The sequence below is a fragment of the Oncorhynchus masou genome, chromosome 14, assembly GCF_036934945.1.
Source record: "Oncorhynchus masou masou isolate Uvic2021 chromosome 14, UVic_Omas_1.1, whole genome shotgun sequence".
NCBI lineage: Eukaryota > Metazoa > Chordata > Actinopteri > Salmoniformes > Salmonidae > Oncorhynchus > Oncorhynchus masou.
Window position 1 is genome coordinate 726455 of NC_088225.1, and position 24612 is coordinate 751066.

General features: G+C 43.0%; 2 protein-coding genes across 3 annotated transcripts in view; one reads left to right on the top strand and one right to left on the bottom strand.

The window, feature by feature from the left end:
* Window positions 1-7903, top strand: part of LOC135553920 (brain-specific angiogenesis inhibitor 1-associated protein 2-like protein 2) — a 28582-nt gene extending 20679 nt beyond the window's left edge. For both annotated transcript variants that reach the window (XM_064985859.1, XM_064985860.1), the window contains exons 11-12: window positions 669-712; window positions 6735-7903. In XM_064985859.1, coding sequence (XP_064841931.1) covers window positions 669-712; window positions 6735-6766 — 76 coding nt within the window. In that variant the 3' untranslated portion in view covers window positions 6767-7903. The remainder of the gene's footprint in view (window positions 1-668; window positions 713-6734) is intronic.
* A 438-nt stretch (window positions 7904-8341) lies between these two features.
* Window positions 8342-24612, bottom strand: part of LOC135553921 (parvalbumin-7-like) — a 42307-nt gene continuing 26036 nt past the window's right edge. The window contains exons 2-5 of the mRNA XM_064985861.1: window positions 10391-10459; window positions 9506-9638; window positions 9118-9227; window positions 8342-8993 (exon numbers count right to left, since the gene is read on the bottom strand). Coding sequence (XP_064841933.1) covers window positions 8968-8993; window positions 9118-9227; window positions 9506-9638; window positions 10391-10451 — 330 coding nt within the window. The 5' untranslated portion in view covers window positions 10452-10459 and the 3' untranslated portion in view covers window positions 8342-8967. The remainder of the gene's footprint in view (window positions 8994-9117; window positions 9228-9505; window positions 9639-10390; window positions 10460-24612) is intronic.

Consider the following 24612-nt stretch of genomic DNA (forward strand, 5'->3'; position numbering starts at 1 on the left):
TGGGTGATCACTGAGGATTGATGTTGGCCATGAAGGTCTTATTAAAGTCTAGTGTTGAGATTGTTTACACTATGGTGAGCCTGCTATGGTGAGCCACACTAACGTAGTGGTTCTGGTAAATCAATGTTGGTTTGTTATTTTTAACATGATAGTCTGAGGAAAGTGTCTATTCAGGTTTTTGGTGAGGCATAACAAGTAAGGAAAAGCTAGTTATAATTAAAGCTAGTTAGAATTGAGTTAAAGCGATAAAAGTTTAATGAAAGCTTCAAATACAGAAGTTAGTATTTAAAATCTGCTGCATGTTTGTCCTCTGGCCAGCAGGGGCACTGTGGCAATGTGTTGTTCTCTATGATGCCACAGCCCTCTTTCTGGTGGATGCAGGGGTTTAATGAAGGCTTAAAATAGAGAAGCTCCAGCTGCTGACAGTAGGGGGGTGAGGAGTGTGTGTGTGTGTGTGTGTGTGTGTGTGTGTGTGTGTGTGTGTGTGTGTGTGTGTGTGTGTGTGTGTGTGTGTGTGTGTGTGTGTGTGGTGTTGGATCTTTGCGTGGTGTGGATTACACACCCATAGATGCTCTGCCCCCCTCTCTGTGTTTCAGGTCTATATGTAAAAATGATTGCATGGGTTGGAATAGATACCTTTAAAGTTGTGTTCTTTGCTCTCCATGCAGAGAGGAGAGCGCCATGGTGCACCTGGGCCAAACCTCTTCCCAAAGTAAGGAACAACCATTGCAGTTCTCATCAGTCCTATATGTGTTTATTCATTACTAAGAAGTGATATCTAGAGAGATTGTTCGAGATTGACGTCGAAATTGGATGTTTATCCACGTTCCGAGAACATTGGGAAATGCCACCAAAACCAGCCACTAAGGGCAACAGTGAACGCTATTACCATCAAGTAGGCTTGGGTTTTGCCATGGCGTTATGGCTGGGTGTAATCCCATGATTCTGGATCAGAAGGCTGTGTGTTGGATCCCAGTTAAGGACAGAAACAAATAGTTCAGATTTCCTCTGTCCAGTGTCTGTGTTCTTTTGCCCATCTTAATCCTTTATTTGTATTGTCCAGTCTGAGATATGGCTTTTTCTTTGCAACTCTGTATAGAAGGCAGCATCCCGGAGTCGCCTCTTCACAATTGACGTTGAGACTGTTGTTTTGTGTGTACTATTTAATGAAGCTGCCAGTTGAGGACTTGTGAGGCGTCTGTTTCTCAAACTAGTCACTCTAATGTACTTATCCTCTTGCTCAGTTGTGTACCGGGGCCTTCCACTCCTCTTTCTATCCTGGCTAGGGCCAGTTTGCGCTGTTCTGTGAAGGGAGGGGTACACAGCGTTGTACTAGATCTTCAGTTATTTGTTTCTAGCCATTTTGAGCCTGTAATCAAACCCACAAATGCTTATGCTCCAGATACTCAACTGGTCTAAAGAATGACCGTTTTATTGCTTATTTAATCAGAACAACAGTTTACAGCTGTGCAAACATAATTGCAAAAGGGTTTTCTAATGATCAATTAGCCTTTTAAAATTATAAACTTGGATTAGCTAACACAATGTGCCATTGGAACACAGGAGGGATGGTTGCTGATAATGGGATATTCCATTAAAAATCAGCCGTTTCCAGCTAAATCAAATCAAAATCAAATCAAATCAAAATCAAATCAAATCAAATTTTATTTGTCACATACACATGGTTAGCAGATGTTAATGCGAGTGTAGCGAAATGCTTGTGCTTCCAGTTCCGACAATGCAGTAATAACTAACATGTAATCTAACTAACAATTCCAAAACGAATTTCTTATACACAGTGTAAGGGGATAAAGAATATGTACATAAAGATATGAATGAGTGATGGTGCAGAGCAGCATAGGCAAGATACAGTAGATGGTATCGAGTACAGTATATACATATGAGATGAGTATGTAAACAAAGTGGCATAGTTAAAGTGGCTAGTGATGCATGTTATTACATAAGGATGCAGTAGATGATAGAGTACAGTATATACATATACATATGACATGAATAATGTAGGGTATGCAAACATTATATTCTGTAGCATTGTTTAAAGTGGCTAGTGATATATTTTACATCCTTTCCCATCAATTCCCATTATTGAAGTGGCTGGAGTTGAGTCAGTGTGTTGGCAGCAGCCACTCAGTGTTAGTGGTTGCTGTTTAACAGTCTGATGGCCTTGAGATAGAAGCTGTTTTTCAGTCTCTCGGTCCCAGCTTTGATGCACCTGTACTGACCTCGCCTTCTGGATGATAGCGGGGTGAACAGGCAGTGGCTCGGGTGGGTGTTGTCCTTGATGATCTTTATGGCCTTCCTGTAACATCGGGTGGTGTAGGTGTCCTGGAGGGCAGGTAGTTTGCCCCCGGTGATACGTTGTGCAGACCTCACTACCCTCTGGAGAGCCTTACGGTTGTGGGCGGAGCAGTTGCCATACCAGGCGGTGATACAGCCCGCCAGGATGCTCTCGATTGTGGATCTGTAGAAGTTTGTGAGTGCTTTTGGTGACAAGCCGAATTTCTTCAGCCTCCTGAGGTTGAAGAGGCGCTGCTGCGCCTTCTTCACGATGCTGTCTGTGTGAGTGGACCAATTCTGTTATGTACTTGAGTGAAGACCCAAAAGCGGTTTAACAGAAACAGAGTTCTTTTAATGAAAAAACAGGAATGGCATAGATCCTCTTCTGACGTTGTCAATGGCACAATAGACTACCCGCAGAGAGGGCGACAAATGAAACATAAAGTCCCTCTGATGAATAGCTGGGTAGCGGCGACAGGCTGCAGGTCGCTCTGGGTCGGTGCGGGTCACAGAGGAACGGTGGTAGCTGATCACACGTAGCATATGATGAACTGGACACGGTGCAAACAAAAGATAGTTAGTAGTGTACAGGATGCACCTGCCAGGCAGACTCCGACAGGATAGGACTAGGAGGAAGCAAACGAGACGATAGCTTGCTTCTGGCATGAGAAACACAAACGAGAATCTGACACCGAAAGTAGCAGGAACAGAGAGAGAAATAGAGACCTAATCAGAGGGAAAAAAGGGAACAGGTGGGGAAAGGGTGAACGAGCTAGTTAGGGGAGATGAGGAACAGCTGGAGAAGGAGAGAAAGAGAAGGTAACCTAATAAGACCAGCAGAGAGAGACAGAGTGAAGAGAAAGGACAGGAACAGACATAATAAGACATGACAAATTCAGTCTGTCTGTGATGTGTATGCCGAGGAACTTAAAACTTACTACCCTCTCCACTACTGTTCCATCGATGTGGATGGGGGGGTGTTCCCTCTGCTGTTTCCTGAAGTCCACAATCATCTCCTTAGTTTTGTTGACGTTGAGTGTGAGGTTATTGTCCTGACACCACACTCCGAGGGCCCTCACCTCCTCCCCGTAGGCCGTCTCGTCGTTGTTGGTAATCAAGCCTACCACTGTTGTGTCGTCCGCAAACTTGATGATTGAGTTGGAGGCGTGCATTGCCGCGCAGTCGTGGGTGAACAGGGAGTACAGGAGAGGGCTCAGAATGCACCCTTGTGGGGCCCCAGTGTTGAGGATCAGCGGGGTGGAGATGTTGTTGCCTACCCTCACCACCTGGGGGCGGCCCGTCAGGAAGTCCAGTACCCAGTTGCACAGGGCGGGGTCGAGACCCAGGGTCTCGAGCTTGATGACGAGCTTGGAGGGTACTATGGTGTTAAATGCCGAGCTGTAGTCGATGAACAGCATTCTCACATAGGTATTCCTCTTGTCCAGATGGGTTAGGGCAGTGTGCAGTGTGGTTGAGATTGCGTCGTCTGTGGACCTATTTGGGCGGTAAGCAAATTGGAGTGGGTCTAGGGTGTCAGATAGGGTGGAGGTGATATGGTCCTTGACTAGTCTCTCAAAGCACTTCATGACGACGGAAGTGAGTGCTACGGGGCGGTAGTCGTTTAGCTCAGTTACCTTAGCTTTCTTGGGAACAGGAACAATGGTGGCCCTCTTGAAACATGTGGGAACAGCAGACTGGTATAGGGATTGATTGAATATGTCCGTAAACACACCAGCCAGCTGGTCTGCGCATGCCCTGAGGGCGCGGCTGGGGATGTCGTCTGGGCCTGCAGCCTTGCGAGGGTTAACACGTTTAAATGTTTTACTCACCTTGGCTGCAGTGAAGGAGAGACCGCATGTTTCCGTTGCAGGCCGTGTCAGTGGCACTGTGTTGTCCTCAAAGCGGGCAAAAAAGTTATTTAGTCTGCCTGGGAGCAAGACATCCTGGTCCGTGACTGAGCTGGGTTTCTTCTTATAGTCCGTGATTGACTGTAGACCCTGCCACATACCTCTTGTGTCTGAGCCGTTGAATTGAGATTCTACTTTGTCTCTATACTGACGCTTAGCTTGTTTGATAGCCTTACGGAGGGAATAGCTGCACTGTTTGTATTCAGTCATGTTACCAGTCACCTTGCCCTGATTAAAAGCAGTGGTTCGCGCTTCAGTTTCACACGAATGCTGCCATCAATCCACGGTTTCTGGTTAGGGAATGTTTTAATCGTTGCTATGGGAACGACATCTTCAACGCACGTTCTAATGAACTCGCACACCGAATCAGCGTATTCGTCAATGTTGTTGCCTGACGCAATACGAAACATGTCCCAGTCCACGTGATGGAAGCAGTCTTGGAGTGTGGAATCAGCTTGGTCGGACCAGCGTTGGACAGACCTCAGCGTGGGAGCTTCTTGTTTCAGTTTCTGTCTGTAGGAAGGGATCAGCAAAATGGAGTCGTGGTCAGCTTTTCCGAAAGGGGGGCGGGGCAGGGCCTTATATGCATCGCGGAAGTTAGAATAACAGTGATCCAAGGTTTTGCCAGCCCTGGTGGCGCAATCGATATGCTGATACATTTTAGGGAGTCTTGTTTTCAGATTAGCCTTGTTAAAATCCCCAGCTACAATGAATGCAGCCTCAGGATGTATGGATTCCAGTTTGCAAAAAGTCAAATAAAGTTCGTTCAGAGCCATCGATGTGTCTGCTTGGGGGGGAATATATACGGCTGTGATTATAATCGAATAGAATTCTCTTGGTAGATAATGCGGTCTACATTTGATTGTGAGGAATTCTAAATCAGGTGAACAGAAGGATTTGAGTTCCTGTATGTTTCTGTGATCACACCACGTCTCGTTAGCCATAAGGCATACGCCACCGCCCCTCTTTTTACCAGAAAGGTGTTTGTTTCTGTCGGCGCGATGCGTGGAGGAACCCACTGGCTGCACCGCCACCGAGAGCGTCTCTCCAGTGAGCCATGTTTCCGTGAAGCAAAGAACGTTACAGTCTCTGATGTCCCTCTGGAATGCTACCCTTGCTCGGATTTCATCAACCTTGTTGTCAAGAGACTGGACATTGGCGAGAAGAATGCTAGGAAGTGGGGCACGATGTGCCCGTCTACGTAGTCTGACCAGAAGACCTACTCGTTTCCCTCTTTTACGAAGTTGTTTTTTTGGGGTCCCCGGCTGGGATCCATTCCGTTGTCCTGGTTGAAAGGCAGAACACAGGATCCGCTTCGCGAAAGTCATATTCTTGGTCATACTGATGGTGAGTTGACGCGGATCTTATATTCAGTAGTTCTTCTCGACTGTATGTAATGAAACCTAAGATGACCTGGGGTACCAATGTAAGAAATAACACTTAAAAAAACAAAAAACTGCATAGTTTCCTAGGAACGCGAAGCGAGGCGGCCATCTCTGTCGGCGCCAGATGTACGACAATAGTAATTTACAACATTAACAATGTCTACACTGTGTTTCTGATCAATTTGATGTTATTTTAATCGACCAAAAATTTGCTTTTATTTACAAAAAAAGGACATTTCTAAGCAAACCCAAACTTTTCAATGGCAGTATATACATACTGTATATATAACCTATCCTAAACCTTATACCTTACCTTAAAGTGGCAATCAGCAGTAAAAACAATAACAAAGCAGACTACCCACCCCTGGTTCGATAAAAAGAAAAGTGATGGGGCTGGAGAAATGAAATCACTCTCAAATTCATAGACAGAGCTATGAATACAGACTGGCCATCCATTCTATCAAAATTATAGTTTTAACATTTGTTAACATTTTCTTTGTTTACAAATGTTGAGGCAAAATAAGCTTACATTTTAAGTTCTATTGGGGTATGACAGTTGAACTAAGCTCATGAGGCATTTCTAAATTATATTCTTCAAGAATCAGTGGGTACATATCATGAATTTACAAGTCCAAAAATTGATTGATTGCCCCTTTAACCATTGGAATGAGTGCCTGAACTTCGTGTTTTAACCATATCCCAAACCTTAACCCTTACCGTAACTATTGATATGAGTGCCTAAATTTAACCCTTTAACTTCAAAATGTGATGTTTGGAGAAACGGAACGATACAGAGGAGCAGGAGTCAACCCAGGCTGTCAAAAATATATGGAGCGACTTCGAAATTAGACAGGGGCTCCTGAGTGGTGCAGTTGTCTAAGGCACTGTGTCTCAGTGCTTGAGGTGTAACAACAGACACCCTGGCTCAATTCCAGGCTACATCACAACCGGCTGTGATTGGGAGTACTTTAGGCCGGCGCTCAATTGGCCCAGCGTTGTCTGGGTTTGGCTGGTGTAGGCTGTCATTGTAGATAATAATTTGTTCTTAACTGACTTGCCTAGTTAAATAAAGGTTTTATAAATGTTTTAAAATAATATTGTTACAATATCATGTGTGAACTGAAATATCTCTGATCTGATTGTATAGGGGCACTAACCCTTTCGCCACTGTCAAGCTGAAGCCCACATCCACAGATGACCGATCTGCTCCATGGCTCCGTCGGTGAAGAGGCCACGCCCTGGAGAGGTACTGGGCGTGTTCCAGGTTGACTACATTTCAGTCGTTGGATTGCATCAAACAATGGTTTCATGCCACTTTATTGACTGTGCAGCCGACTGCTATATCATATGATTCACTGATCTGTTAAATAAATATTTATCCAGGCGGGTCTGAAATGTAGTCAGCATGAAACACGCGTCCACTACCATGCAGCAGGGGTTTTAGGGTTGATGCCCTAAAACTGCCCCAAACCTTCCCACATGGATGAAAACTGTCTTAAAACTGCCCCAAATTTTCCCTAAGCAGCCCCTAATACCAATCTTAGTAGGTTATTTATATCCATATTATGGAGTTTATCGGATGACTACAGTGATAAAGGAAGTTCAGGGGGCAATGTAAGATGGGGGGGGGGGGTTATTGAACAACCAATTGACCGACGTTGGTTATTTTATCAGAATTCCATATAGTTATTTTTTTGTGAGCCCAACGTGCCGTTTCTGTAAAGAGAAATCAAATAATTCACAAGAGAAAGTAAGTCAATAACTATGTGGGATGCTTGGCTGTAGCATTAAGCCAATACTTAAACCTAATTCAGCATATACATTTGGTAATTAACTACAATGTTAGATACACACAGACCAAACAGACCGCATGAGAGGAATGTAGACAACACAATGACGAGAGAGGTAGAGACAATACGTGAAAGTGTTCCTTATCTCCTTTGAAGAACGAGTAAAATGATTTCAGCAGACTGCCCTGCAGCATTATTAGACAGGCTAGCCTAGCTAAACAGGATGACAAAAGACAGTACAGTATGGGGAGCACAGAGATAATGTAACGTTAGATGGTCAGGCTGGCTGGCTGCTACTACTTGAGCAGAGATGAGGTGATGACTTTAAGAACTGAAAAATGATAAAGTCATCAGATAAAACAAAGTAATGTACACAATGTGAAATATGTTATTATTATCATAGTAATTTTCTATTGATGTCTACCCAATGTGGACCTGACAGAGACAATGGAATAATTGTAATGTTTTGGCAATTGAATGTTCACTATTTTTGGTTTGTAATTTCCATTAAAAAGTTTTAAAATCATTTAAATTGTTTTATTTTGTAATGCATTTAACGTGTACCCCTTTCCTGCAATGTTATGAATAGTTTACATAATTTATAAACATACGTTTAAAAAGCCGCCAGAAATCTATCAAACTATTCTGATATATTTCCATTTTCTGTGATGTAATATTGGGATGCAAACTCAAAACGTAATACATTTCATAAACATGTGAATGAGAGGTATACTTTTGTTTCAAAGTAGATATGTTTAAGGCTACCAACACTCTGTGTGACTCTGATTTAGGCCACTGCAGTAAAAGGCCAAATATATTATCGAAACCAAAATCGAAAACCGTGATTACTTTTTTTCAATCAAACTGAAACCGAACCGACCTCAAAAAAGCACTAATCGCTCAGCACCACCAATCGGAGAAGAGAAGGAGACAAACAGAGGAGACATTAAAGGAAGCGTCGGAGTGAGTCAGTTGTTCTTGAGGCATGTTTATATTTTATTTTATTTTGTTCTTTCACAGTTTCATCTTTTGGTGTGCTCAACAGCTCATTACCAAAGGAGAGAGGGACGGAGGGATGGGGAGGAAAGGAAAGGAGGAGAGCAGTGCCAAAAAGTTGAAAGAGAGATAGAAAGAGACAGAAACAAGGGACGGAGAAAGAGAAAGAGTGGGGGGAGAGAGAAAAAGGGGGATGAAGTAAAATCAACTCAAAGGAGATATGACTTTCTCTCATTTTGAAATATCTACATTATTATTTTAACTTGAGGTTATTGGCCTTCCAGGCGGTCTGATAACTATACATAAACAGAAACATATAAGTTTGTATAAAAAGGAAAAAATAAATAGGATGGGGTTGTGGGTGGGAGTGGGGGAGAGGGGTAAGTTAGCGGGGTGGGGGCGGAAGCCACGACACCCTTCCTCCAGTGCAGTAGTAGCCGTGCGCTTGAGTGGGAGAGAGATGGGTGTCAGTGAGGGCAGGTGGAGGGATGAGGTGGGGGAGGAAGGGGCACGTGTGAGGGTCAGCTGCAGACTGGAAGAGGGGGAGTATCGGGACTGGGTGGTGGAGCGCTAGTCGGTTTAGGAAGGTGTCTATTACTCGTGCACCAGGGCAACGAACTCTGAAAGAGAGCAAGAAGAGACAAGAGGTTAAGAGCACTCTGTAGACTCTGTGGAAAATCTGATCACACTATGATGATACAGGTGAGTACATGTGTCCGTCGGTCAGAGAAATAGTTTATTTACCATCGATGCCGATCATGCCGTCTCCATCCTTGTCAGCTTCGTTTAAGAATGCTTTGGTTTCTTTGTCGGTCAGGTCCCTGCCGTCTGAGGCAAATCCCTTCAGTACGAACCTATGGGCAACAGGGAGAGGGCAGAGAGACTTGAGAACAGACAGTACAACTACTATGCTCTGGTGCCTAAACAGTTAACCATGAGTGTTTGTGTGTGTATATAGGATGGGAATGCATGTCCATGTGGTCACTGGTCAGTCACCACGCACTGTATATTGTTTAATAAATCACGGAGTGTGTAGTCAGTCAAAGTGTTGGTGTGTTTCTCTCTCTGTCTGTGTCTTTCTCTGTGTGTGTCTCCCTGTGTGTGTCTCCCTGTGTGTGTGTGCATCTCTTACTTGAGCTCCTCCTCCTCTATGAATCCGCTGGCGTCAGCGTCCAGCACCAGGAAGGCTTTCTTCACATCCTCAGCTGACTTGGCCTTCAGACCCACCATCTCAAAGAATTTCTTATGGTCAAAAGAGTCAGCCGCTGCACAGCATAATACACACAGTTTAGTGAACACACACACACAGAGTACAAACACAAATGGAGGCAGACACACACACACACTTACATACAAACACACAGACAGGCACGCATGCACGCAGACAGACAGGCACGCACGCACGGATGCTTGCACACACACACAAAGGACAAAAAACAGCATGGGTGACTGCCTGGATACAACAATCCAGAGGTTAAACGTTAATGCCAAACAATCATTAAGAAATTACTATTTTTACACTATGATAGAGCGTTTGTCTGAGTGTATGTGCATGTGTGGATTCAGAGCATGTGTTGTACACATAGTGTACATAGTGTACTACTTTTGACCAGGACACATGAGGTTCTGGTCAAAAAGGAGGGCACTATAAGGAAGAGGGTGCCTTTTGGGACGTATCAGATGTGTATTTTTGGAACCAAGGGGCTCCTCCTGTTAACACATTAGTAGAGAGAACACATATTTGCCACTAACGTTCAATACAAAAAGTGAATTATACCTTTACTAAGTATTATTAGCCATTTATTTGGCCTCTATTCAGTGCTTTCTTGTTTACACATTATGGGACCGTTTCCCATACACAGATTAAGCCTAGTCCTGCACAACAACATGAAAACTTTCAATGGAGAATCTTCATTGGGAGTGCTTCTTAGTCCTGGACTAGGTTTAATGTATGTCTGGGAAACTGTTCCTAAATGTGATGTAAGAAAATGAAATGGAGTAAAGGGTGTTTGGTCACCTGCGAATGCCTCTAGGGCTTTCTTGATGTCGGCAGCGTTGAGAATGCTGTTCATCGCCATCTCAGCAGCTGGAATGTCAGGAAAGAGGGGGGAGGGGGGAATGGAAGGATGACAAGAAAAAGGGGGAACAAAGTTAAACATGAGAGCAAAGGGAACAGAGAGAGATATTCTCATATTACACTGCTGAGACTTGTGTACTGGAGCAACGAATCAGGGTGAGAGCGAGATATTGAGAGAACAAATTAGAAAGGAGGGAGAGGAGGGAGGAGGAGAAAATGGAGGAGTGGGTGGAGGGTGCTCAGTTCTCCATTTAGTTTGTGTGTGTTTTTTGGGAGCGGGTTGAGGTTGGGGGTATTATAAGAGAAACGTGGCTGGTCTCCAGGCGTCTACTCAGCAGGGTTCGCGCCATAGGATCTGTGCCTTGTGCTGTGTCTGACATACCATAGAACAAGAACGAGAGCTGTGGAGCTAGGAGGCCATTGGACACACCACAGAATTAGAGCTGTGTAGAGTGATAGTGTGGACAGGGGGCTCCTTATGTCTCACACTTTGAAAGGTGAGCTGTGTCCAAACCTCTTGGCCCTGTGTGTCCAACCCTGTGTGCCATTGAAGCCAATTGCTTCTCACTTAATTGCCAATTGCTTCTCACCCCCCAGCTCCCATCTGTCTCCCAAAAGAGGAGAGGAGGAGGAGAGGAAAGGAGGAGGAGAGTCATGGTGAGTGGTGTTGACTAAGGGGTTATTGAGGAATGGATTAGTAGGTTGAGGTGTGGTTGCCATGTGGTGGCCATCCTATGTTATCGTGCAATTTTTAAGTCTATTTTTGGATTAGTTTATGTCTGTAATGGCCCCCGAGGGGTGGCCCTGCTCCAGGGCGATAGGACCGCAGGGCCAAGTAGGGTACTCTAAGATATTTCCCTAAGACACCGCTGCGGGGAAGGCTCATGGGATAAGTGAGCGAAAAGGCCCAGCTAGACAGCCTCTGGCTTGTTTGGGCGTTCCTATGGAGGAAATTAATAGGGAAAGAATGGGGTTTTGGGGTAAACGCCTAAAATAACGTCTGAGTTTATCACAGGCTTAGGAGATCTTATACGTTTTGTTCTATAAAATAATATCAGCTAGTTAAGATGACCTTTATGAATTATGAAGCCTTTCCCTTTCAGAAAAACACAATTTCACATGAAATCATGTGAAAATGTGTTTTTGGAATAGTTCACGTGAAATCATGTGTTTTTTTTCCGTAATGGGGATGCCAGCAATCTGAATTTCCTGCTACACGACCAAATCTGTGGCCACAGATTAATAGGCAAGAATACAAGGTCAAAGGTACACATAAGGTACCTTCTTGGCCGGCTTAATGCAGGGGCTTACCCCAAAAATAGACATATATATATATATATAATATTTTGCCACCGCCAACCACAGGAGGATTCAGGAGCCAACTGTCAATGAGTGTAGATCGCCTGCTGCTGCCTGGTGCTACTCTGCTAATCGTTAGATCGGGGGAGGAGATACATGTGACTGGTCAATTGTGAGTCAGGGGCATGGCCCAAGCCCATAACGGACCCAAGAGGCAAAAACAATTATTATTTATATCTCTTTTATTATCCATCCACAGGAGCCCGTCCTCAATGTTCAAAATACACCAGAGAGCATCATTTTGACAGATTTCTTCATCTGGCCCTGGGTACTGGTCAACATCTTTTAGGGTGCAGATAATCTAGTATAACGTACATTTTTTCTGGGTACAATGACTACTGCACTTTTTTTTTAAATGCGGAGTTAAAAGCAACCCATTGTGGACAGACACGTGTTGTGTTATTTTTGACCCAGCCAGTTGGGTCACTTAGGGACATTGAACTATGAACCATCAGGTCAGATCAGAATACTGGAGGCGTGGCGTTCAGTTCTTTTTGGCCACCTGTGAAAGTAAATGTCGTTTCGGTTCATCTGTTCTGTTGTATTGTCAACACGTGTTAAGGTTGCGCACTGATACTTTTTTGTAGCTTAATGAAGCTTTTTCTACTTTCTTTGTTCCACAGGGAACAACACTAACGTAATTAATTTTTGTGTGTTGTAACACATTCATGTGTATTTTTCATTTTTCTCTCAAATGTCCTAGCAAAACAATCGTGTCAACAGTACTCTTAAGTAGTGACTTAGAGTATATGCATAGAGCGGAAACACAGCAGTGGATACAGGAATATATATATTTTTGTAACTGAATATGTAGCTCTGCTATTTTAGTAAAACCACACAACAGAATGATAACACGTTCCAAGCAATACGTATGAACCTGGTGGCACTGCAGAAACATTGATGCACTCAACCAAGCGGTTGCAAGTTTAAATCCCCAAAACATGAATGTAAACTCAAGTGTTTTTAGCGCAGGAGGCACTTCAGGTACTTACCACTTATCAAATCCCAAATTAGGTTTAGTTCCAAGTAATGCAGGGGACCATGACACAATGTTCTACAAAGGTTAATGGGAATGTCCTGGGAACTAGACAAAACCTGCAGGGGGCCATGACTGTATAAATTAGCGGCAGGTAGCCTAGTGTTAAGAGCGTTGGACTAGTAACCAAAAGGTTGCAAGATCGAATCCCTGAGCTGACAAGGTAAAAATCTGTCGTTCTGCCCCTGAACGAGGCAGTTAACCCACTGTTCCTAGGCCGGCATTGAACATAAGAATTTGTTCTTAACTGACTTGTTTAGAAAAATATATATATATATTTGTATAAAAAAATTGAAGGCATGTCAATTATGGCGTTTAAAGTAAAATATTCTCAATGACATTTGACATCTGCTCATGCTGCCAAAAATACCCTTGTAAAACTGACCATCCTACCAATCCTCGACTTTGGTGATGTCATTTACAAAATAGCCTCCAATACCCTACTCAACAAATTGGATGCAGTCTATCACAGTGCAATCCGTTCTGTCACCAAAGCCTCATATACTACCCACCATTGCGACCTGTACGCTCTCGTTGGCTGGCCCCCGCTTCATACTCGTCGCCAAACCCACTGGCTCCATGTCATCTACAAGACCCTGCTAGGTAAAGTCCCCCCTTATCTCAGCTCGCTGGTCACCATAGCATCTCCCATCTGTAGCACACGCTCCAGCAGGTATGTCTCTCTAGTCACCCCCAAAACCAATTCTTTCTTTGGCCGCCTCTCCTTCCAGTTCTCTGCTGCCAATGACTGAAACGAACTACAAAAAGCACTGAAACTGGAAACACTTATCTCCCTCACTAGCTTTAAGCACCAACTGTCAGAGCAGCTCACAGATTACTGCACCTGTACATAGCCCACCTATATTTTAGCCCAAACAACTACCTCTTTCCCTACTGTATTTAATTTATTTATTTATTTTGCTCCTTTGCACCCTATTATTTTTATTTCTACTTTGCACATTCTTCCATTGCAAATCTACTTGCTATATTGTATTTACTTTGCCACCATGGCCTTTTTTTGCCTTTACCTCCCTTATCTCACCTCATTTGCTCACATCGTATATAGACTTGTTTATACTGTATTATTTGTTTGTATGTTTGTTTTACTCCATGTGTAACTCTGTGTCGTTGTATGTGTCGAACTGCTTTGCTTTATCCTGGCCAGGTCGCAATTGTAAATGAGAACTTGTTCTCAACTTGCCTACCTGATTAAATAAAGGTGAAATAAAAATGTAAAAAAAATCTGGGTTTTCACATGTTGTCACGTGTAGTTTCATGGCATCACATGTTGAAATTTGGCATTCCCATGTTGTCATTTATTTCACATGACATCATGATTTTGCATGTGTTTACATGGTCACATGTTATCACATGTGACTATGTGATCACACGATAACACGTTTTCACATGCGATTACATGAAATTCATGTGGTTTTTCTGTAAGTGTTATGTGGTTGTTTCGATTACATAAATGCTTCAAAGTTCACAAAAAGTGACATTAGCTGATGAAGATTAGCTCATAGAACAAAACGTATAAAATCTCCTAAGCCTGTGTTTACCACAGACCTTATTTTTGCAGTTTATCCAAAACCCCGTCAAAAAAAATATTAATTTCTCCATAGGCTTTGGCCAATGAGCCATGGTGGAGTTAGTGCCTACAAAAATATGCCATTACTATTGCTCTCTATAGAAGCCTACAATATCCTATTTAGTAGTTAGCCTCTTTCCACAGTTTGTCCTATGCGAATGCCTCAACAGTCAGCCTCATCTTAGTGAGATCTAGCACTTCCTTTCACCCAACATCTTTCTAACACTCCTAAGTTTGACTTACCCTTTGGCTCCAATGAAAAGTATAAATATGAAACCTTTATACTTTTTTCGTGCGTGAGAGCCGGCTGTGCCCTTCTTCTCACCCAGAGGTGAGGGAAACCCAACCGTGCCTCAGGAGACCGACTCCTAGCCTTCATCACAACAGCTGCATGGTGTGTGTGTATGTCTGTGTGTGCGTGTGTGTGTGTGTGAGTGTATGTGAGTGTGCGTGTGTGTTTGGAAGAGGGGGTCTGGGGGTTTTGGGTCTGGGCAGGCCGGATGTGGGTGAGGAGATCGAGGTATCAAGGGAGAATGTACTAGCCTCTTAAGAAACTCGAGCCCCTTAAGCTAAGCCCCCTCGATCTCAGTTTACTATAGCATGTGTATGTTCAAATGCGGTCCTTTGTAGTGTCAGTGTGTGAGTGAGGGTGTGTGTTTGTATGTACGAATGCGTGGCTTTGCTGATATGTCTGTGATGTGTGTGAACTTAGATTTGATCTGTGGTCATGTTTATGAGTTTGTGTGTGTGTGTGTGTGTGTGTGTGTGTGTGTGTGTGTGTGTGTGTGTGTGTGTGTGTGTGTGTGTGTGTGTGTGTGTGTGTGTGTTTGCACGCGCTCATGGGGTGGGGATGAGTTTGTGTGTGTGTGTGTGTGTGCGTGTGTGTGTGTGTGTGTGTGTGTGTGTGTGTGTGTGTGTGTGTGTGTGTGTGTGTGTGTGTGTGTGTGTGTGTGTGTGTGTGTGTGTGTGTGTGTGTGTGTGTGTGTGTGTGTGTGTGTGTGTGTGTGTGCTCACGCTCATGGGGCGGGGATGAGTTTATGTGTGTGTTTATGTACATGCATATACATGTATGTACTGTACGTCTGTGTGCTGTTGGTGAGATAATGTTTTGCAACTTTGTGTGTCTGGATTCATATACCTTGTAGGGCTCTTACTTACAATTGATTTTACATTTAAATACCCACTATGTAAGTGAATCAGAATGATTGAAACACAACAAATTGGGGCCTGTGCTTGTTTTAGCATTCTGTGCAGCAGAAACATTGGAGGATTTTGATTCAGAATGATAGCCAACTTGTAACTGAATAGTTGAAATTGTGTACAGAACAGCTCAACTGGGTGGCTACAACACATGCTATTGATTCTGCAAGTCATTGATTTCATCATAAAAAGTGGAGTCAGCCTCTCTTGTCATGGTAACAATACCAATACCCAAAGAGCAGTGGTCTGTGCGGCACGGCCATAAAAACAACACCCAGATGGATTGTGGGGGATTATCTTTGGACACCAAAGTCCATTATGTTATCTGACAGCGTGGTGCGGAAAATAACTGCTGAGCTGCCTACCTACTGTACCGCCACAGTATAACTGAACAATCAGACCTGGGTTCAAATACTTTAAAAACTACTTTATCTAAATTTGACTAGATAGCAATGGAACCATTAGAGCGGTCCCTGTGCAACCTTGCCCAGCTGGCTATCCAGGTAGGATAATGCAAAAAATATTTCATATAGTATCTGAACCCAGGTCTAGCTTCCAAATTACCTAGTTACCCAATTCAATGATTGAGCAGCCACAACAATAGGCCTTGCGTAGTAGTAGGGACTCTCCTGGATGGCACACAAAGGTACCGCTATGACTCGCAGAATAATAATGCCATCTTATCTAATCAACTAATCACATCGTCTCATAAATCCATCTGGAACAATGGGACAATCAATCATCTAAATACAAATGCCAAACATGTCAATAACTAAACCACGTCACGAGACATTTACATAAAACACAAACAGAGTAATATAGTTTATTAAATAAATAAAAATGTGTCAATCGCTTAAGCTATCCGTTAGCATTTAAAGCAACATCTGAAGTCTTGAGGTCATATTTCATCATGACACACAAACAACACATTGTATTCATAGCAAATGGCACCCTATCCCTTATATAGTGCACTACTTTTGACCAGTGCTCTATTGGGCCTAGGCCAAAAGTAGTGTCTTATAGGGAATAGGGTGCCATTTGGGATGCATACAATTATTTGTCTCTGTTTAATTAACAGAGGCTGTAGCCACTAAAACAGTTCACTGACTCCATGAATATGCATTAACATGGAGATATGAGCACATGAGTATCATGCAAATGCACTAATCATGCTCAACATAATCGCATACAGAATGTTAATGAGGGAAGGTTATGGTCCCGAGAGGCATCTTTGTTAAAAAATGTAATAACTAAATACTATTTCACAGTGTCAGCAATTTGCACCATACTTAGTTAATGTCCTCTATATAATTGAAAGGTTTGGTCGTTTGGTTCATATTCTCTATACAGTAGCCATTCCCATTACACAACTAACTCACACCACAAATTGCACCTGCTCATGCTATTTTCCAACACGTAACTACCTACATACTTAAACAAGATCTTACACTTACAACTTTGCATATCACTTTTGTAATTGTTTTCCCCAAAGTAGCTGTTAGTAAGTGTACTGCAAAATTATTCTCTACTGTGGTGACCAATTTATGAAGCCTTTTCCATGTCATTACTAGGTCAATTCCATTTAAATTCAGGAAGTAAACTGAAATCCCAATGTTCACTTCCTGAATTGGCTGAATTAAAATGGAATTGACCCCAACCCTGGTTGTTGAGCAAAGCACGCAGCCTTACCTGAGTTAAGGTGAGGAGTAGTATGGAGGAGATGGAGAAAGGGGCCAGAGAGATAGGGTGGAGGTCTGATAAAGAGACAAGGGTCCACTCCTTTCTTTTTTATACCCCTCCCCTCCACCTATTTTAGGAGGGAAAGATGGAAACCCTATCGCTTCCCTTAACCACACTTAACTAATCAAAACCCAGCTATTAATAATCACCTGCTCAGTCTCCATCACCCATTCCACCTGACACCTTTTTCTTTACTCTCTCTCTTTCTCGCCTTCCCTCCCCGCATCTGGTTTTCTTACCTCATTTTCTCACACCTCCCACTCAGGGGGCTCTGTCCTTAGATCCTCTTTTGATATTTCCCTTTCTCACATCTGGTTTTCTTACCTCATTTTCTCACACCTCCCACTCAGGGGGCTCTGTCCTTAGATCCTCTTTTGATATTTCCCTTTCTCACGAACTCTCTCTTTCTGTGTTTCTATATATATATATATATATATATATATATATATATATATATCTTTCCTCCTCTCTGTCAATTTCTTCATCTCCTAAGCTCTCCTTTTACTCCAATGTCCCCTGTCTCTCACACTTAACCATTGTCAAAGCAGAGATGGGTAGTAGTTCTGTTACATGTATTTGAAATATGTACAGTATTTGAATTACTTCTGAGTATTTTGTATGTTGTATTACACTGGTCTGAACTACAGTCCAATGTATTTTGTAACAAGATATTTTCAAAAGCTGTAATTTTGAAAATACAAAATTATTTTGTATACCCTTTCCTTATAGAAGTTAAACATTTTGTGGCCCCCTTGCACCCTACATTGTTATAAAAAGTATGATGGCACTATGGTGTGATAAGACTAGCTGCTAAATAAACGTATACTGTAAATGTACAGTATATGTAAAAATGAACAATTGCAAGGCGTGCTGAGTATTATTCTAATGAGCGCCGCCCCGAAACAAGGCCAATGACAATACCCAGTGTGCTTTGCAGTTGTTAATTTTCACATATACATTTACAGTACATTTTGGTCATTTAGCAGATACTTTTTTCCAGAGTGTCAATGCATTCAACTAAGGTAGAGTAACGCCAACATATCACAGTCATAGCAAGTAAGACGTTTCTGTAACTGTTACTGAGAATGTTGTTTCTATTCGACCGTTTAGTAGAAATGTCATTTTATACTTTATAATACAAAAGACATACATTTCAATGAACTACAATACTTTACAAAAGTATCTTATATTTTATTTTGATACATTGGTCTTTAGGGTATTTTAAAGTCATATTTTCTAATTGTAATTTCTTATTTATGCCCATCCCTATCTCAAAGTCTCTCCCATTTACCTTTCCTGCTCATGGGGGATTAAAACCATCAGCCAACTTCCTTAATCCATCCCTTTATATCCACCTCCATTATCTTATTCCTTTCTATGTCTGTCCCTAATGAATCTATATATAGCAGACTCAAGTCAAAGCAAAGCTGAAGGTAGATCCTGAACGTCCATGATCAGAACTGTGTCATCTGATATCCGTGGGCTGCCTTATGCTCTGTGTTCATATGAGTTTGTCCCAAATGACACCATATTTCCTATATGCAGGTGTAGCATCTTCATTTGACCACTGCTGTCGTAGCAAAATAATTATGCAGCAACAGGATTTGAATGTTGCTTGATCGTCGGTTAGGCTATTAGCTGGTCAAAATTAGGCTATATGAAAAGTGCAATACTGTTTATATAACCGTGTTTTCATGTGAATTCTCAGCAACAAAAGGGGGATCAAATTAAGATCCTATAGATGTACAGTGTAGTGTGGTCAAAAGTAGTGCACTATATAGGGGACAGGGTGTCATTTGGGACACAAGCTACATTATTTTGTGGGGAAAGAATCCAAACAGGCTTTCGGCATCAATTAACCATAAAACATGGAGGCTTGGTGGGTTAGGTCACTCTGGCGCAGGCAGCACCCCCCAGGAATCATATATAGATATGTCTTACTGAATATGGCTGTACCAGTGGACTGCACACATCAGCTGTTTCCATATCTGAGCTATTATTGAAGTGTGTGTGTTTGGGGGTTATTGTGTCTGTACAATGTGTGTGTGTGTGTGTGTGTGTGTGTGTGTGTGTGTGTGTGTGTGTGTGTGTGTGTGTGTGTGTGTGTGTGTGTGTGTGTGTGTGTGTGTGTGTGTGTGTGTGTGTGTGTGTGTGTGTGTGTGTGTGTGTGTGTGTGTGTGTATATGCATGCGTGTGTGTGTACTCGTTGACCTTTGTAAAGGTGGGTTTGAAGGCCGAGATGGGGCCTGCGATGTGGGCTGCGGTGCTACTGTATTGTGCTTAAAGAGAGCAATAAACAGGTTTACTATAGGATAGGATGGGGAGGCAATGGTGGTGGTTGTGGTGGTGGTGTGGGTCACTGAGTTCCCATGTATAAATGTACTGGGATGTACAGGGATGAGGAGGGATTTGCTGCTCTGTAGGGGACCTCAGTGACTGCTGCTATTTAACCTTATTACCATATCTCATTGGGACTGTTTTCTAGAGCAGATGCGGCACTTTTCTAAAAACCTGATTAAGTTTTGTTTCTGGAATGACATGCATTTCTGAAATTAGGTTAATCATGCAGTTTGATTCGCCGTTGAGTCATCGTGACATATTTCCAATCAATGAATTTGATATGGAACACCTCCCCATCTGTACATCTCTGCAATTTGCCACTCTATAATTTATCCCTCTTTTTCTCCTACCCCTTATTCCCTCTGGTACCACTCATGGGAATGTTATTCCCCCGTCCAATTCTAATACGCTCAAGCACTTTATCTTTTTAACTCTTTCTCTCCTCTCTTTCCTTTCAACATATCACCCCATCTGTTGATGGGGGTTTTTTCACCCCAAGGGCCTGGAGGGTGGAGGGTGAAATGACATCTCAACCTCCATCCCAATGCCCTAGCTGTCATTAACAGGCATGGCACCTGATACCATCAAACATTGTTTGAGTAGTTTTGTAAGGGAATTGATGGAAGTTCATGGAATTCTCTGCTCCTTTGATTCAAAAGGGCTTTTGTTTAGATTTCTGTTGGTTCATTTGAAAGGTTTTTGTTGAGGTTGACTATTTGAACACGGACGTATCAATAAATTATGTTCTGATTAGCATGTTAATAGGGAAATCAAAAGTTCCTTGTCGGTTTCTTGACAGGTTGTGTGTTTGTGTTGTTTATCCCCAACAAATAACACAAAGTACAGGGCTTTGGAAAAAGTCCTAAAAAAGCTCAGCTAAAACAGACGAAATCTCAGTCCCTTTGAAACTGACAGCTTTTGAAGAGGTAGAAGTCGGGGCTGTGCGGCTGGTCCAGGGTGAGATGAGAGGTAGTGTGATCTCCAAATGTCATCTTTGCAGAACAGTGTGGGTCTGGATGAAAAGTTGGACGATATGAAGGCTTGAAACAACCGTGGTTTACATAAATGCGTCAGCATTTTACTTTCAAACAAGGTCTTTTTTTCTTCTTTTATGTACATTTTGTCGCCTGGTTTATTTACTGCATCATCAGTATCCAGTAAACAGTGGGGAAGTCTGTTTCAGCAAACCACTGAAAGCAATGCATTGTTTACTTGTTTAGCTGTGCTGCGCTGAGCCTTTCCACCTGGCAGTAGGTGTGGGTATGTAGGGGCATTACTGTTGCCGTCTGTCTGGCCTGCTGTGGGACATCACATGATAGACCCATTACTGAGAATCATCGTCCTCCCTTCAACTATTACATTTCTCTGTTTCAGCATTTTCTCCAAAGGAGACACAGAGTGAAAAATGACACTTAGAGTGATGAAGGGAACAAGGGATGAAGGGAACATGAAAGCTGTAAAGAAAGATAGAAAGACCAAGGGTAGGAAATGGAGAGGCAATAGAATGAGATACTGTCCAGGGGGAGGTAGAGAGAGACAGAGAGAGGGAGAGAGGCAGAAAGAGAGAGACAACGAGATATAGAGAGAGAGAAAGGACAAGATGGACAAGGACATCCATGGGTCCTGACAGAGGGAATGATAGGAGAATGAGAGCTGGACGGCCATGGGACAGAAATTAATGAGTTGTTTAATAAAGGAGCTACTGGGTCGTCCATCTGCAGGGATCCTCCCTTAGCCTTAACAAATGGGAGTCTGCATTTGAAACATTAAGACGGATGGGCCTCTTCTCTCTCGCCGTATGATCAGCCGTTCCGTTGCAATGACATAACGCTGTTTCGTGCCGCAAGCATCTTCTGATGCAAGAAAAGACAGGGCTGAGGAAGACACACCCAAAAGAGAATACCAAGAGATGCACAGATATAGTAAGAATGATGGGCCAGTCAGGAGGCTAGGAGAGAAATAGCGTGCAGAAGATACAGAGGAAAGAGACAGTAAGAAAGAGAAAGGAGAGGCAGGGAGAGAAATAGCTCAAATAGAGTTTTGGTCAGATGTGGTGAAGGAAGGTTGCTCAATCTATAGGGAAAAACATAAGATGGACGACAGTGTCTTGTCGTCTACATCAAAGGACAACCATACAGTCAGGCTGAACGTTAACTAGCCCAATCATCAACGATGGACAGTGTAATGGAGGTGATTTGGTGAACTGCGCTCGCATGATTAGTAGCCTAACCTTTTCTTAGACCTGAAGACTTGTGTTAGCTCCTCAAGTTAATGCCTAGGCTTTAGCTTAGCATGCTAACAGACCCAGTTGGTCACACCAGTATAGACAACCAATGTGAATTTTGCCAACAAATCTGAACTAAATAATTTCAATAAATCTTGAAAGCCCCTTGTGATGACGGTGGCCGCAGTAGAAAAGCTGAACCTCAACAGAGACGATGGGGTGGGTTATTCAAACAGTGTACCCTAAGTCCTATATGCAATGTACTCCTTTTGACCAGGTTCCTATGGGCTCTGGTCAAAAGTAGTGAACCATAGAGGGAATAAGGTGCCACTTGGGACGCAAGCAGAGTATCAGAGCTGGTCTGTACTGGACTTGGCACAGGAAGGTGTGTAATCCCTTCAACAGGTGCCTTGGGACCAGAGAGACAGGCTTAGGGAGAATAGGAGGTTGTGAAGGGGAGATATGATGAAAGAGGGAGAACACGGGGAAAGCGATACGAGGAGAGGGAAGAGAGGGAGAGTAGAAGGGTGTGGGGATTTGAGGAGGGGGGTATAAGCGATAGGAAGGTGAAGAAATATGAGTTTGAGGAAGGAGAGCGAGTGAGCGAGAGGGAGGTGGGTGGGAGAGGGAGTAGAGGGGTGAGGAGATTCCTCAGGAGCGTCTGTCGGCTTACAACTAAAGAGATAGGTGTTGAGTTGCACCCAGCGATGCTACAAATGTAATATGGGGAGACGCTGTATCCCTGGCAATGTCATCATAACTAATGTTGGAAGCTGGCAAGTTTGCATTTGCGGAACAATGTGCATGAATATGTAATCACAGTATGGGTAATGGATGGAAACAAAACTATTTTTCTAAAAGATTTATCCTTTTTCTTTTTGAGTTATTATTTGTGTGTTGACTATCAAAGGCATTTTTTGTCATACATTTTCTAGCTCTCCTTGGGTTCGAATGTCAGTGTGTTCCTGTTTGTTTTAGGAAGCATGTCAGCGGGTCAGTGATACCTTCTCTTCCTCTGTAGGCTAACCAACAAAATGACATTTAGAACTGTGTCACTTGAGAATCACACCACCAAGCAAGCGCAAAAATGCAAGCATGCATGTCAACACACACGCACAGACACACACACAGGCACAGACACACACACACACACACACACACCAAGATCGGTTTGACCTTGACATTGTAGGCTACGTGTGCCAGATGTGTGTAGTGTGAATGAACTGTGATAAGATTCTAAATAGTAGCTCTTATATATATAGCGAGCACTACACTAGATCAAGGCCTGAAGCAAAGAGAGCACTAATGTTCATTCGACTTAAGAAGCAGTCAGGCTTAAACTGCAGCTACAAATGGTCACATCACAGCATTAAAATAACTACTACAATGATCATTATTCCCCTAAATGTATACTGAACAAAAATATAAACGCAACATGCAACAATTTAAACAAATTTATTGTTAATGTTCATATAAGGAATTCAGTTTATTAGGCCCTAATCACTTGACTGGCCAGGGGCGCAGAGATTGGTGGGCATGGGAGGGCATAGCCCCACCCTCGTGGGAGCCAGGCTTCAATCAGAATAAGTTCTTCCTCACAAAAGGGCTTTATTACAGGCGGAAATACTCCTCAGTTTCATCAGCTGTCCGGGTGGCTGGTCTCAAACAAACCTGCAGGTGAAGAAGCCGGCTGTGGAGTTTTGGCGTGGTTACACGGGGTATGCATTTGTGAGGCCGGTTGGATGTACTGCCAAAATCTCTAAAACGACGTTGGAGGTGGCTTATGGTAGAGAAATTAACAGTCAATTCTCTGGCAACAGCTCTGGTGGACATTCCTGCAGTCAGCATGCCAATTCCACGCTTTTTCAAAACTTGAGACATCTGTGGTATTGTGTGGTGTGACAAAACTGCACATTTTAGAATGGACTTTTATTGTCCCCAGCACAAGGTGCAGCTGTGTAATGATCATGCTGTTTAATCAGCTTCTTGATATGCCACACCTGTCAGGTGGATGGATTATCTTGGCAAAGGAGAAATACTCACTAACAGGGATGTAAACAAATTTGTGCACAATATTTGTGAGAAATATGTTTTTTATGTGCGTACGGAAATGTCTTTACATGTTGTATTTCTGTACAGTACTAGTTACTGTTGAACAGATTTAAAAGACTGCCGCTGGTTTATGGCTCGTGTCCATTTAGAGCAGGGGTGGGCAATTCCAGTCCTCGGGGGCCTGATTGGTGTCACACTCTTTCTCCATCCCTAGCAAACACAGCTGATTAATCAAATTGCATTCTAAACTGAAGATCATGATTAGGTGATTATTGGAGTCAAGTGTGTTAGCTGGGGCTGGGGCAAAACTGTGACAACAATCAGGCCCCCAAGGACTGTAATTGCACACCCCTGATTTAGGGGGATATGCTATCTCTGTCTGTGTTGCCAAATATACTACATTATAAAAACATTCAAGAGACAGCAGCGCTCACAAAGACGGAACACACACCCCTGAAATTGAAGCATCAACACCGACCGGCTGGCCTGGATCTCCATTCAGTCAGGGGTGCATCCATTTAGGAGGGAGTGGAGTGTATTCACATATTAACAAATACAATAGGTTCTTGAAGGGCCCATTAACAAACCACTGCCATTAACTCTACGCTCCCTGTTCTGCTCCG